The sequence below is a fragment of the Mastigoproctus giganteus genome, chromosome 10 (assembly GCF_048544385.1).
Source record: "Mastigoproctus giganteus isolate SK-2022 chromosome 10, ASM4854438v1, whole genome shotgun sequence".
NCBI lineage: Eukaryota > Metazoa > Arthropoda > Arachnida > Uropygi > Thelyphonidae > Mastigoproctus > Mastigoproctus giganteus.
This window is the reverse complement of record NC_143584.1, coordinates 142,077,079-142,093,979: the sequence shown is the minus strand read 5'-3', so window position 1 is coordinate 142,093,979 and position 16,901 is coordinate 142,077,079. Positions and strand designations below refer to the sequence as shown.

The following is a 16,901-nucleotide window of genomic DNA, read 5'->3' as shown; positions in this document are numbered from 1 at the left end:
TCTGATGATTTTTTTTTGTAGCTTCCTGAAGGAAGAAATGATTTCATCTTGCATTCTACACTTCATGAGTTCAGTGTTTTCAATGTTGGGGTGTTTTTTTACCATTTCTCTTAAATGCTCCCAACAAGAAATGACAGCCTTCAACTCTTCAGCTTACACTTTTTGGGTGTCCTCTTTCTCTCCAGTGTCCATCTTCATAATTTTCTCCAACTTATGTAGCTCCTCTGTCATGAGCTTAAGCCCATGATCATCAATAATAAGGTCCTCCATATCCTCTTTGTCAACCTCCAGACCCGTTGATTTACCAAGGGTGACAGTATCATTTGTCAAAGCACCATCATCTTTAAATCAGTCAAAGAAGTTATGGATGATTAAAGCCCAGATGTTTTTCCAGGCTGAATTTAAGCAGCTGGTGAAAGTATCATTCCAAGAACTTACAATTAGCCTCACACAGTTCAGGATGTTGTACTTCGACCTCCAAAAATCTTGGAGGGTAAGAGCAATTTCAACAGAGGTCACTGCAAAGCAACTTCCTAACATTTTCTTGGTATAGATTTTCTTGAAGTTTGCAATCACTTGCTGGTCCATTGGTTGAAGAAGAGGAGTAGTATTGGGTGGAAACCATTTGACTTGCACAAAGTCAAATTGTGCATCAAGAGACTGTACAAGATCAGAATCATGCCCTGGCACATTAGCCAGCAGGAGCAGTGCCTTTGCAGGGAGCTTATTTTTCTCAAGATATCTCTTCACTGAAGAACAGAAAACTTCAAGTGCCCATTCGTTGAAGACATATCTTGTAACCCAGGCCTTCTTATTGCTAATGCTAATGCTATTGTTGATGTTTTGTTGTTTAAATACTGGGGGGATGTTAGTGATACACTAACAAAGGCTTCAGCTTAAAATCTCCACAGGCATTTGGCACCCAATGGGAGAGTGAGCCTCTTCCAAAAGCTTATGTCCAGGTAAACTAGCCTCATCCTTAGTGATGAACATTCTCCTGAGCATTCACTTCCAGAAGAGGATGGTTTCTTATAATTAACAAAAATATACTCTGCTTACACACTGGACAAGCGCATCAAACAGAAGATAAAGAAATTGTTGGAAGTATGTAACATGCGGGAATGTTGTGTTGAACAATAACAAAGATGCTAATTGGTTGAGAATAATCGTATAAATGATGTTCCGCACGCCACGCATCTGAAAATTTCCACCAATGCATCATTCCAGCTATATCGGAAAGCCATTGGTTCCTGCAAATATCATCAGTCCTTAAAATAAAAGATCACATGGAAGGTAAATCAGTTCCTGAGAATATCGGATGTCAATGCCATCAGAAGTCAAGGCCCCACTGTATATATTTTTATATATACAATATTTTTGTATTACACTAAAATTACAATCTTGATATAAAAGGAGACATACAAACCATTAACTTTTTAATAAATTAATCTAATTTAAAGATAGAATCCAATGTTGTTTGTACAGTTTTGTCCTATGTGCATTTTTAAATGCAGCACAGACATTAGCAAATGCGATAGTTGTTTCTTTATCAATGTTACTGCAGGCCAACACATTCTCTGTTATGCTCAATGCATTTTGGGCATCTTTTTTTAGATGGCAGTGTGTGTGTGCTTCTGCACTTTTGCTGTCGCTGGTAACAAAAGCATCATCGTTTTGCTTGTTGCTCAGCAGCTCTTCTGGTGTTTGCATTGCTGTGGTAGCAACTTCATCATCCACTTTTACAAACTCTTCAAATTCGCCAACAAAATCCATATGCTCCTTCAAATTCCTCCATTCCTCAATGTTGCTATCACATTCGTCTGCTTGGCCATACTGAACTGTCACCATGATTTTTGATTATATTCTCTCCAAAGCCACTCTTTCTGAAGCAGTTGCTTATTACACTTGATGCAATACTGTCCCAAGCAATAACAAGATTACGGATAGCATCCAAGACATTTTAGTTTGGCTGCAAATTGTTCCCTCCCTCTATGTTGTGGATAAAGTACCTTATCAGGCAGGCTCTATATGCTCTGTTGAGGTTATAATTAATGCCTTGATCCAGTGGCTGCAGAAAACTGGTGGTATTGGGAAGTAAAAACAACATCATCATTACTAACCTACACTACTTGTACAATGCAGTACCTGAGTAACAGCTCATCCACGCTTAAATCTTTAATCTATAATTTTATCTTTAATTGATCTTTTGCTGTGAAATTTTCTAATTATTTCATAAATTTTTTCTTTTCTTCGTTTTTTTCTCTTTCCCTTTCCTCTTTTTTCCCCTTCTTCCCTTTTCTGCTTTCTTCCCTCAACAATTTCTTCCACCAATTTCTTTCTTCTTTCTTCCCTCAACTCAACAATTGCTAATATAAATAAAAACTAAGTGCAAAAATAACAGTGATATAAATAGCTCAACATATAAATAAAATAACTCAAATATAAATAAAGATAAAATAGCTAAAAAAATGTAAATAAAAATATCATCAGTGCAAATTAAACTCTTAAAACTCCATTTACATATTTACCCTATATACAATCCATTAATTTCTCGATTTTATATTCCTTATTTCATTAATTCCCTTAGCATAATCCAAAAAAGTTTCATACCAAATCCTGTTCTTAAATAAGTCACTGCGGGTGTATGAGTCAGAGCCTATCTTAGAGAAAAATATTTCTCTCTGTTCCGTGTACCTTGAACAATTTTCTAACACGATCCATATCTTCAATGTGTCCACATACACACTTCAGACCATTTTCTATTCCCAGCTCCACGAACCTTTTCCTCATTCCATGCTCAGTTACTATCAATTGTAGCCATCAGACCCAAGCCCCACCATCTATCCATTTCTCTTACTACCTTCACTCCAGGCAGGAAAGCATATGTGGGCGCCTCCGTAGCCAGGTGGGAAGGAGCAGCAGTGCGTAGCACATGCTTCTTGATTAGACCGGGGTTCGAGCCCGTCACCACCAAATACGGAGAATGTGGAAAGGCCAGGGAATGACCACCGCATATCCCGGAGCAATATGGCCTTAGTTGCTAATGCTCCTAAAAACCAAATAACAAACAAACAAGGCATATTTGATATGGCCCTTGTCAGAACGGTTCTACCTTTCTTGCCAAATACTATCTTTCTTGTTGCAATTGTTTTCTCTCTCTCTTTAGATCCTGCTTCCCATATACCTTATTTTCCTCAATACAAGATTTAATCCCCAATATTTCTATCCTCTTATTTTTCTTGATTGCATACTCCATTACTTGTTTAATCACAACCAAATCAATTGGTTCTTTTCCTGATATGACTTGTAATGCATCATTTGAAACTGTTCTACACAAACGTGTCACAGCCAAAAGGGCAAATCTCTGAGCAGAAATTAGACTCCTTTTAATGTGACTATTAGTCACCCTGCACCCATATGCATAAGTCACAATGGGCACAAAAATACACTTATAGAGGAGATCCAGGGATTTCCCTTTCACCCCCCCCCCATTCTACTCTATATTCTAATGGTGTCAGAGGCAATATATATATATATTGCCTCTGACACCTGGGGCGGTAATCAGACAGCTGTGTCAAGATTTGTATTAAACATACAAAATAACAATATTTGTTTCTCACAGGATGAAAATGAACTTTGCAATACATATTAACTGAATTTCATAATAAACAAATATATTTACGTAGAACAGCTTATCCTTTTGCATGGGAATTGTATGTGCTTCATATAAATGAGTACTTTGTATAAACTGAGTTTGTATTAATGAGATTTTACTGTATGAATAAAGGACGATAGAGAAGTGTTTGTTATTCATGTGAAGTTGTACACCTTGCAACAATTGCTTTGCATCTAAGAGATCAGTGTCTTATCAGATCTTCTTAAGCAAACTGAAGCATTCTTAGTCCATTATAGAACCAGAATGGATATCCTTCTGTTTTAATAATTAATTTTTAATTCAAATATTACATTGAATATTGTTATGGTTAGTAAAGTTAATCTGTTTGAAACTTTTATTATAGAACAGTCAATAGCTGCAGTTATATAGCAAGACGGGGGGGAAGTAGTTGGGAAATGTCTAGTAGTACAAGACACCGAATTATGAGGGTTTACTCAGTTGAAGATGAAGCCTTGGATAAGATTGCAAGAGAGGTAAGTTAGTAATAGCTTCATATTTACAGTTTGCTATCTGTGATATTACTTCTCTCCTAACTCATTTCATGGCATGATCCTAATGCAGATTAAGAATAAATATCTTTATTCTCTTTGCCTCTTCTTGGAATAAACTGTTCTTTTATGAGTCCATTATTTTATGTTATTAATCTAATTAACTTTCACATGGTTGATACAAAAGCATCAACTGTGTATTAACTGTATTTTAATATAGTGGAGAGAAATTTTATAGGCAGTCAAAAGTCATTTGTTAGCTGTTCTCTTCTCTCCCATTTTGTATACCTTTCACCCACATAATTTGTGGTACTGACTGCTTGTGCAAGCAATGTACTTCTTAGACCAATATTTTGTTGATGAGAAGTGGTGGAATTGTAGCATGAATGCATCATGGAATAACTAGTGCAATGACTTTAACTTGCCTATAGAAATTCTCTCTCTCTCTCTCTCTCTACTATATATTTTATAGTCTCAAATGCTTTTTTTTTTTTTTTTTGTAATTCTGTTTACTTATAATATCACAAACACTGAGTAACAATTAAAAATTTTTTCAATAGAAATATAGTAGATTTAATGTATTTTTTTAATGCTGATTTCGAATGTACAGTCTGTTTTTTCCCTAGCATCCTCATTTTGCTAGATATTTCATATTTTTGTGTTTCTTGTACTTTAATTTTGGTCCATCTGTTCACGTGCACTGGATTACTGATTGAGAAGTTCTGGAGTTGGGAGTTTTCTAAGTCTTGTTGCAGTGGTCAATTTCCAGAAGTTTCAGATTATTCTATCCCATCTATTCCGTGCACATCAGAGAGATATTTCTACTCTTAGTTACCCTAACACAGCCCATGTATTTACTTGTTCCACTATGACTCTCAGCAGTCCAGGAAATTCCCATTGCCTTGCTTTCCAGGCTGCTGTTCAATTGTATTTCAATAGAAGTAGTGCAAGAATCACTTTTACCTCTGCCAGCAGCTACTGTTAATCTATTAGTCAGTGTATCCCCCCAAGCTAGCAGTTTTCTGACCCACCCAACTCTGCCTCAATAGCATCAGAAAATATTCTTGCACCCTTTCTATTTAAGTGTATCCCATCCCTGTAGAAGCAGTCTCTCCTGTTAACAAGTACAGACCAGGCTGAGAAAAATTCTACCCCTTGAGCCTTGCACAATCTCTCCAGGGCCGAATTGATCGACAAGGCTCTCATCATATACTCCCTCCTATTGAAAGTGTCTAATTGCAGACACTTTCAAATTCAACCCTAATTCACAGCTTTTTTCAGCATTGTCTTGTACTTGTTAAGTAATTCTGCCAGTCTCCTACTCTTAATATCATTAGTGCCAACGTGTACAACAATATCACCCTTTGCGCCCTTAAAGAATGATATCTGCCCTACAACGTCATCAACTTTTGCCCCTGACAGACATACCCTGATCCTGTTCCATCTATTGGCATATTAATTTATTTTTTAGAATTGCTTTATATTCCTAGTAACAATACTTTAGTTTAAATTGAATTTAGATAGAGATTTTGTAGGTTATTACTTAGTTATTGGTAAGGGTATCAAATCCATGTGTGGACAGGTTTTGCAGCTCCCGCGAACAAAACGTTTTTAATTATACTTAGTTGCTTTATTGACTTAACTGTTAGATTAAATTATTTTCTATAAGTAGCTTATAGACCTAGTTAAGCTCCGTGGTTTATTTTGAATTTAGATAGCGCGATTTGGAAAGTAAATAATACCTCGGTTCATAGATTAACTGTTCATGAGATATATAAAGCAAATCTCCCAAACAGGTCAATCAGTCACAGTTATAAGTGTGTAGATTAATATTAGTAACATATTAGTTTAGTAATTATTAGTTGTTATATATCAGTAAACGTCTGCTCTTTTTATAGTTTTTTGGTGTCATTTACAGTTGAATATGCTTTTAAAATGTCATAAGATTGATTAATTCACCAGATAGCTTTTATGTGAGTGGCAATTACACAATTAAATCTTGCAGATAGTCTATGATGACCCTATTAAAGAAAGAATATGAACTTTATTTTGGCTGAAAATTAAGGTGATTAGGATAAGAAGTGAGCTCCTCATATATTTTGCACTAATTGTAGCAGCATATATGAGGAACTGGAAATCCTTTCCTTTCAAGAAAGTTTGTGAACATTTTTTGGGCACCAACAGAGCAGACAACTATAAAATCTTGTTTGAGAATTCATTACAAACCTACTTGAATCTTGTTTGAAATATATCTCTAAAAATACATTTTTTCCATACCCATTTAGACATTGTCTCAAATAATCATGGACACATTGGTGATGACTACAATGAATGTTTTCATCAAAATATTGCTACTGTAGAAAAATGTTACCAAGGACGGTGGAAGACTATTGCTGGACATTGATCAATGAGGCTTCTGATCAGTACAAAAGGAAAAGTAAACAAACAAAAAAAAAAGACTGTAATTTTTCATTTTTTTTTGTAATTCCTCTCCTGCATTCCTCTCCAAATGTTTGGGGCTAGGCAACATCTGACTTCAAATTCGGATTCATCTTATCAAAATCCACAAGCTGTACCCATATTTTGAGAAAAAAAAAAATTTTGCCCTGTGTAAGTAAAAGAAATTCACATAAAAAAAAATAGGGAGATTCACATGAGTGTGCAATGATTATTGTACATTAATGTGAATTTCTTTAATCTGAATTTTATGATATTTCATTACTGCAATGTACACATTATACCCAGTAAAGATAAAGAATAGTTTTCTGTGTTAAAGTTATTTTAATGATGAAAAAGTTATGAGATGAAATATGATAAATTCAATCAAAGAAATAACTGGTGCATGTATGCATCATTAAGCAACAAACGTAAAATTTAATTAACCGTTGAATACCATATATAATGGACATGTGTTATAACAGAAAACAAACCTACTCACTGTGAAATTTTTAGTAGACTGCTGCTTCTGGTTTTCTCAAATAACTAGAGTGCTGGAGAATTGACTAGCATTTTTATGCATAAATATAAAATTAACCACATCCATAATAAGATGTCTTTGTAAATGTATTTATGGAATCCTCAACCTTCAAGAATGACAGTTCTCCAGTTTAGCTTAAAATGATCTTCACATAGGTCTTGCACAACAGCTGATTTAATAAATAACAAACCAGACCATTCCAGATCCTGTACAACTCCTTGAGTTACCCATCCTATAGTTTCATCCTCCGTGACAGTGTAACGGTTTCAACACTTCCGTCACTCATTTGGAGAGAGAGAGATCTAGGATCAGATCCCATCAGAGACCTGAGAAATTCATAAAGGCACAATCTCAAGCAGAAGGAATAAGGATTTTTTTCTGCAAGTCATGTAGAGATTTTCAGCCCACAGAATAGTAATAATATTCACCACAGAGTGCAAGGAAGCTACAAGCTTTTGTTGCACTGGCCAAAAAAAAAAAAAAAAAACTGAGTAGATAAAGAAAATACAAATTATATGCTTCCCTTCACACAGATAACTATCCAGTTTACCTTTGAATTTATTCAAACTGTCAACCTCACCTACCTGCAAGGGCAACTTGTTCCAACAATGAACTTGCTAGCTAAAAGAAAACTTCCTACAATCTAATCTAAACCACAACCCCTGTAATTTGAATTTATGGCCACTACTTCTGGAATTATTTATGACAGTGAGAATTCCACCTTCATTCATTTTACTAATTCCTCTCAGAGCCTTATAAACCTCAATCAGGTCACCTCTGAGGTGCCTGGTTGCCAAGCTCTGTAACCCACATAATTGGAGTCTTTCCTCATACAGTCGTCCTTTAACAATCTAACCCTTCGAGTTGACCGTCTTTGGACCTTTTCAAGAAGCTGAATGTCTTTTTTCAGATGAAGTCTCCATACTTGAACACAGTATTCCAAATGCGATCTTACAATTACCCTATACAGTGGGATTATGACCTCCCTATTTCTACAGGATAACATCATAAAGCATCGATAGGACACCATGGGCTTTCCTGGCGGCCTGTTTACACCATTCAGAAAACTTCATATCTGCCCATATTGTAACTCCCAGATCCCTTTCCCTCCTCTACTGTTATTAATTCAACTCCACAAAGTGTATAATTTATTTGTGGGTTGCTATTCCCAAGTGTAATAAGACCTTGCATTTAGCAGCATTAGCTGGGAGCGTTACTTGCCTTTATGATCAAAGATTTGTCTAATAAACAATCGTCTGTAATTACGACATCACTAATTGCATATGGCTCAGCCTCTTCTCAGCACGAAGGGTCTGTCATCAGTAAAGACCGATGCAAAGTACCTCTTCAGTTCATCTGCAACATCAGCTTGGTTATCTAAGGCTTTCCCACATCCAGGGTACAAGGGTCTGATCTGATTAGCTTTTTTTTTCTTTGTTGTATTCACATAGATGAAAAATTCCTCGTCCCCATTCTTTGCTCTCTTAGCTAATGCTTTCTTATATGCAGTCTTGGCCTCCCTGACCTAATTTGTGGCACTATTAACTTGTACCCGTTGTAGGTTTCAGTACTTTTCATCACTCTAACTTTCCCATGCTGTCTTTTTCTGCTATATTTGACTATCCAGCTCCACAGTCATCTATTTCGGCATTCTCCTGCAATATTTAATTAAAGGTATGTATGGTTCCTGTACTAAGTCCAGCGATGTCATCTGATTCGTTAATATTGATGAAATCAAGAATATTCTCACCCCCCCTAGTACTTTTTCTAACATGCTAGTACAAATAATAATCAACTAGTTTATTTAAAAAAAGTTTTTCCCCCATCGTGAGTTTCCCTCCCACTTATTCCAATCAGCCTGGGGCAGATTAAAGTCACTCATAATAAGACATTCACACTTGCTTGTCCATTCCATCTTCATGTAAAGACTCTTGTTATATTTTTCACAGTTGTCTGGTCTGTAGATTACATTTGTTTCTAGGGCAAGCACTCATTTCTTCGGTGACTCATATTCTTCTGTAATGCACCAATTTGTAATTTGAGATCAGTACACTCCCTACATCGGTTGCAAAGAAAAGAATCGTCAATCGTAAAGTCAAGCAGGCATTTTTGTTTGAGTTCTGATGTCTGTGGACTTGTATTGTAAGTGGATCTTGTAGCAACCATAATTTAAGTAAAATTTGAACTTGAGAAAGATTATGAAATATAAATTTACAATATATTACAGAATTTGTTAACAAAATAGTGTAGAAACTGTTGACAAAACTTAAATCACTAAAGAAGATAAATATAAGGTACTGAACAAAAGTTCAGTACCTTATATTTATCTTCTTTAGTGATTTTGTTGACAAAACTTAAATCACTGTTGAAACTGTTGACAAAACTTAAATCACTAAAGAAGATAAATATAAGGTACTGAACGAAAGTTATCAAATTCCTGCCAAAATATCGATATCAAAGACTATCTGAATAGTAAGCTGTAGCTTTCCAAATACTTTACAAATTTAAACGTACAACATGCTACAGAATTTAAATTAACAGAGTATTACAGAAATTATACTGCTAACAAAACTAACTGCTAGTGAAATTAAATTTGAAATTTAATTTCATTGAAATTTAAGCTACCCAACTTTCGTTGGATAGCTTAAACTTACAACAGTTACGAAGTTTCTGCTAAAATATTTATAGCAAAGGCTGTCTAAATATTAAGCTGTAGCTTTCCAAACACTTATCTAAATACAAAAATAAACTAACCTACGTGACTATATGAATTCAAACTATATATTAACTACATCTATTATATTAAAATAAAAAATCTCAAAATTATTTCAAAAACTAACCTACAATAAAGAGCTTTGGAAATACACAGCCACACTCTGTATATTAGCCATATAGTTCAAGAAAGCCACAGGCTTTTGCTGCATATGCAAATTGGACCATGGACACATGCAGATATAATATATGCAATGAATCATAATGACCACTGATTGGATTGATCAATGAGCTAAAAAAAATTCCCGGAAAAACAATAAACCTGTTGTTTCCAACAATTCAGTTGATACTGTTTTCAGTTCAGAAATCCATGGGATATTTTCAAAGACTAACCAGTCATACCATACTCTGTCAGTAGCCATATGCTTGCATCCACAGAACTCAAATCCTCAGCTCTGTACACCATCTCCAAAAAAGCATCAATTCTCAAAAACTAGATATATCTTTAATAAAAAAATTAATACATCAATTACAGTTCTTAAAACCCAATTCTCATCACTTCAGGTCTTTCTACAGATGAAAGCTTTACATTCAAAAATCTTTGAAATGATATAGATTCACCCATATTGCCAGAGTGGAGAAAGGGGATGCTACCATTGTTATCAATGGTATCATTGTTATCAATGGTAGCATCCCCATCTGCAGGATTATGCCACATTTCTCTGTTAATAAAGAAAAAAAATTACTTATTGTTGTGAAATTGATAACTCTACATGAAACTTAATCATAATTATTCAGAAGCAACTCGCATGGAAATATTAAGGTTCTTGGAGCCTTAACTTCCAGATGGCAGTTAGCAGGAATAAAAGTTCATGGGATGGATTTCTTGCCCACCCAAACAACTAACCATAAGCAGCAGAAAATGCTGTTTATCTATTGGCTTTATGATTATAAGAATATTACAAAATCATAAGCATCCTTTATCCATCCATCCAACATATTGATTTCCTTGATCAGCTTAAAAACTTACAATTCTCCAAGGATGGCAGGTTTTCTAGCTTCTGCATCAAAGTTGGCAGAAATAAAGTGAATCTATACTCTTCAAGTACATGTAACGATACTTGACTACAAAGCCATATCAGCACCTTCCTGTAGAAAAGTCATACACTTCCCTGCCATTAATATCTGGATATCTACAAATAACTGAAAATATAAATTTGTAAATATCTGCCAATATTTTCTACCATTTGGCCTTCAAAGTGGCAGCCAGTTCAGTTCTATTTTTTGGGCAGTCTCTCCTCACATGCACCTGATAATTCAATTCACCCTAGTTTGAAATATCACCTACGGACTGACTATGTATATGGCACCCTATTCTCATTCTTTGCTGGAAGTCTTAACTCTGTCAATCGTGGAATCTTGAAATTAAAATGAGAAGAAATACAGCTGTTTTCTCTTCTTGAACATCTCCTCACTAGGTTCAAGTTCACACATATTCAGATTGACAAAGAATACTGTATTTCACTTCTAATCATTTCCAAAGCAATGAGGACATCATCCACTGCTCTACTGAAAAGGGCTTTCAGAATTTGTAGTGGTTCAGTTCTTAACCAGGAACTCAAGTCACACCTAATCAATATTCTTACAGACCCATAGAAAAATTATTCAAAGCAAGCTCTATCTCAAAAGCAGTTCACCTCCCACTTTAGAAGACAGAGAGTCATCCCTATCAATCACCCTTCACATAAAGGGTCTCAGCAACAAAATTACTGGGTTTGCAGATGCCTTAATATTATAACCTTCTTTTTAAAGCATACAACATCAAACAGTTCCTGAAAAATTGATCCCATATCAAAAATTCATAGAGGGACACCAGTGTATGAGGTACCTTCTAAAGTGCAAGCAAATTTATATTGGCTAACTTTTAATGAGCTTTAAAACTTCACATTTGGGAACATAAAAGCAACATGAAACAAAGCATTATTTCTGCTTTCTATACTGCTTTTCACAGCTGGAAAGAGAGTAACAGAATTTAATTTTATAATTCCAGAATGTGAGCTTTTCCTTCGACAAGAGCAAAAGAATCAACTTAAATCCTCCCTGGACTAACATTTTAAGACAAAATTTATTCTGAAAAAATGCTTGGATCTCTGCTGTTACTGATCATAAGAAATAAGAGCTGGCTGTTGACAGCCAGCAACATGGCAGTGAACAGTCAGCAACATGAGCATAATATGTTAACAGATTGGGTCTTATTCCTCTCACCAATGCAATACCCAATGCTCATGGATGCTTCATGCTGATGTGCTGTCTGAAATCTGTTTCAGATTCCAACTTAAAATGCTTAATCAGCTCCCTTCTGAACTTCTCTGGAATAAGGGCTGGAAAGTATCCCCAACTGTTGCCTGAAAATCGGCAGCTTTTTCTTCCTAGACACTAGGGCTTACAATACCAAGATTTCGGGATCCCGGTCATTTTTTTTCTAGTATTCAAATACCGGTATTGATACAAAAATATCAGTTTTTTGGTACTAATTTAAAAAATAATTGTTTATGATTTAATCACATAAAGGTTAAAAAATCACAAAAGTGATTTTTTAACCACCAACCAAAAATGATAAATATTTACAAGAGTAAATACTTCAGCAGAATTTGGCAAATTGTCATGTAGTTAGATTCCAAGATTCATTGGAACAGTTTATTTTCCATGCTTAAAAGTTTTTTTCTGATTTGAGATATTGTGTGCAGAAAGCTTTAATTGATTTAGATTCAAGTATTTATTTCTGTGAGGATGAATTTAATTTATTATCTGCAGCTATATCTACATTAATGCCTATAAAGTTAGCAGTAGATGTGCTATGCCGCAAAGAAGCAAATCTTTTAACTGCAGATGCTGCCATAAAATTTATGATGAAACTCTTGACTATAAAAATTCTGAAATAGCTAGAGAACTGGATACAGCATTGAAACTATATCACAGAGGCACAGACATTTATCACAGGTTCTTCAGTATTTGCAAAGCAGGACACAATACGATAGCAAATTATTTAGTATTAGTAATGGCCATATGGTGCAAGGAAGCCTAAGGCTTATGCTGATAAAATAAAATAAAATAAAAGCAAATAGACAACTTATGCATTTCCCTCCTCTCATCCAGCTTACCTTTGAATTTCCCCAACCACCAATGTAGGTAACTAATCATTTAAAACCATGAAAATTCATCCTCATTCACTTTACTTTTGCCTTAAGGCTCTGACCGGCAAAATAATCTCAATCAAGTCTCCTCTAAGGTGTCTAGTTTCCATATTCACCCATAAGCTGTACAACCCGCATATTCGAAGTCTTTCCTCATATGGTCGCCCTTTTGCTGATCTCATCAGGCGAGTTAGCTGTCTTTGTACCCTTTCAAGAAGCTTGTCTTTTTTTAGGTACGGTTCCCATACTTGAACACAGTATTCCAAGTGTGGTCTAACAATAGCCTTATATAATGGGATTATGACGTCCTTATCTCTACTAGCAAATTTTCAATAAATCATTGATAAGACACTATGCAACCTTGCAACCAGTCCACAATTCTCGGAGAACTTCATATCTGGCTGTATTGTAACTCCCAAGTCCCTTTCCTCCACTACTCCACCAAGTGTATAAGTTATTTTCGGATTGTCATTCCCCAGGTGTAAGACCTTGCATTTTGCTGAATTAAAGCATAGCTGCCACTTTTTTGACCATCCCAGAAGTCTATCTAGGTCACTCTGAAGAAGTTCTGCATCATCTTCAAGTTGAGGCATGATGCCCTCTGTCTCTGCATAAATGTCATTTAAGATAAACAGTGGTCCAATACTGATCATTGGGGAACCAAATTCTTACATTAACCGAGTCTGAGGAATAACCATCTATCACAATCTAAGGATTTTCACTGTGATTCCAACCTGTTCCAGCTTATAAAGTAACCGCTCGTGGGATTGAGTGAAATTCTTTGCTGAAATCTAAATAAACAATGTTGAAATTATTCCCTAAATCAGCTCATGAGTGCATAATGTGGTGTCATCAGCTCATAATGTGGTTAGCTCAAAATAGCTAACCACATTTGCTAAACATGATTTTCCCTTTACAAAACTATGCTGCATATCCTTCAGAATTCCATTTCTATCTAAATGATCCTGAATTCCAACCTTGATCATTGCCTCCATGATTTTCTGTACTGCTGAAGTTAAACTGACCAGTCGGTAATTTACCATTACACTCTTAGAACTGTCTTTATGTATTGGCTATACATTGGCACTTTTCCAATCCAGTGGAATCTCTCCTGAGACCAGTGATGCTCTCATAATTAGTCTTAATGGTTCAATGCACTCACTTTCCCTCTCCCTTAAAATTATGCCATCAACCCCATTAGCTTTACTTGATTGTAGGCATGAAAGTTTTTTTTCATTAAATAATCATGTGAAATTTCAATATCATTAATTACATATTTTCCACTTCACTCCCATATGTTCTTATTAACATGAAGGGTTTTTTCTGTAAATATCAATGCAATGTAACTATTCAGTTCATTTGCAACATCAGTTGGGATATCTAATACTATCCCACGCAATTATACAAAGGGTACTAGGAAAGTTTTGCAATATGACGCAACAATGAATCACAGGAAGCTGCTTGTTGCTGCATGTTGAGACATGTTCATACGTGCATAGTAGCCGCCGCGCCAAGTCGATGGGCTCAGTTATTCATTAGTAGTGAGAGTGTAAAGTGCTTGCGATGGCATCGTGGTCACGAAATGAGATAAGGACAGTTTTGCAGTATAATTTCGTGCGTGGTTTAACCATAGACCAGTGCTTAGAAGAAATGACTCTTGCACTAGATGATGATTGTCCACATCGTACAACGATATTCAGGTGGTATAGAGAATCCCAAAGGGGAAATTTCACTCTGGAGGATTCTGAGAGGCCGGGAAGGCCACGAACGTCAGTTACGGAGGAAAACGTTACTGCTGTGAGGAAAATGCTTGACGAAAACAGGCGAGTGACCTACCAACAGATAGAGGATACTTTGGGCCTAAATGCACCAGCAGTTCGTTCGATTCTGCAAGATCATTTGCACGTGAAGAAACTTTGTTCTCTCTGGGTGCCGCATCAACTGACTGAAGAGCAGATGACACGACGTGTGACTTGGTGCCGGGAGATGTTAAAAAAGTTTGATAAGGGACAATCTCGGTATGTGAACAACATCGTGACAGGTGACGAGACTTGGCTGTACTATTACGATCTGCCGACCAAGGCTCAAAACAAAGTTTGGGTCTTTGATGATGACGACACACCCGTAATTGTCAGAAAATCCCGATCTGTAAAGAAGAAAATGATAGCTGTATTTTTCAAATCGAGTGGAATTGTGGAACGTGTCGTTTTGGACACGCAGAAGACAGTCACAGCTAAGTGGTATACTGAACAATGCCTGCCTAAAGTCATTGGATCTATGAAGAACCTGCGGCCAAAGTCAAGAATGGACACCTGGTACCTCCATCCCGATAATGCTCCAGCTCACCGCGCCAAAGCCTGCACCGAATATTTGACCACGACAGGACTGAAACTTCTCGAGCACCCTCCCTACAGACCAGACCTTGCTCCCTGCGACTTTGCACTGTTCCCGCATGTGAAAATGAAGCTAAAAGGGAGGCGGTTTTCCAGTGATGAGGACCTTCTACGGGCTTGGGACAACGAGTGTGCTTTACTCCCTAGTGAAACTTGGCAGAACTGGTTTAAAGATTGGTTTCGGAGGATGGAGAGGTGTATTGAATGTAGAGGAAATTACTTTGAAAAAATTAAATAAACAAAGCTGTATTGCAAAACTTTCCTAGTACCCTTTGTATATGGGTCCGATCTGATTTGTCCCTCTCTTCTTTGCATTTATATATGTGAAGAATACCTTAACTGCACTCTTTGCTCTATATCTTATCCCCACTCTTTGCTCTCTCCCAGACTCACTAAAAATATTATAGTGAAAATTATACTTCGCTTAATAAAACGTCTTTCTCCTTCAGAAAATGATGAACATAATTCAACCTTGGAAGACCAACATGGAACAGAATATCAGTGTTCTGCAAATTCTTTCCAAAATAAGAAATTGCCTGACTCTAATGAGATTTTAAAAGATAAACTTGTCGGAAATTAATGAAATACTTTTAATTATTTCTGCTAAAAATGTTCAAAGCCTAGAAAATATGGACTGAGATCATCTACGACAATCTCAGTACAATAGTACCATCCGGCAGAGAATCCTAAAGGATTCTATGCCAGATGGATTCTGCTGCTAATCAAATATGTACCAAAACTAGCTCCAGTTTAAACAATAACACTATATGCATATGTTTCTTAAGAGCTCACTTTATTCAGATAGCTAATATGGATGCCTAAACATAACCAAACTTTGCAGTATAAATATGTATTTTTTGTTTTTAGAATAACTATTTTTAATAATTTTTTTCAGAATATTTATTATTGCAATAAAAGTTAATTTAAAACATGAATTAAAGTAATTACATTACTTGTTTTTACCTTACTTTTTTTGTACCTAATTGTCTTCAAAATTTATTGAGAAAAACGTTTGTATTTGGAATACCAGTATCCCAGTTTCATAAATAAAAAATACTGAAATATCAATATTAAGATTTTGACTGGTATTGTAAGCCCTACTAGACACCTTATAAAATCTTTAAAACCAAATCCTCACTCAAGCTTATACCTCCAGTGTGGAAATGCTACAGGGCTACTACTGTTCCCAAGCTTGCAAAACCACAGGAGCCAAACAACTTAGCATTCGTTGAGGCATATGATGCAAGAAAGCAAGCTTATACAGCATCAGCCAAAAAAAAAAAAAAAAAAAAACATATTTCACACATCTATTTCCCCTAAAAGTTTGTCCAGTTCCTCCTTCAATTTATGTAAGCTATCAACTTCCACAACAACAGATGGAAGTCTGTTCTAGTAATCAACTACCCGCTGGCTAAAGGCAAACTTTTGCACATCTATTCTACAACTGTCTTTCCTTAAATT

The 16,901-nt window shown here is 35.8% G+C and overlaps 1 protein-coding gene across 1 annotated transcript in view; it reads left to right on the top strand.

Moving 5' to 3' along the window:
• The window catches only part of LOC150079327 (leucine-rich repeat flightless-interacting protein 2-like), a 234,079-nt gene that overhangs the window by 42,013 nt on the left and 175,165 nt on the right, over positions 1–16,901 (top strand). Inside the window, exon 3 of the mRNA XM_090383033.1 lies at positions 4,020–4,149. Coding sequence (XP_090239159.1) covers positions 4,072–4,149 — 78 coding nt within the window. The 5' untranslated portion in view covers positions 4,020–4,071. The remainder of the gene's footprint in view (positions 1–4,019; positions 4,150–16,901) is intronic.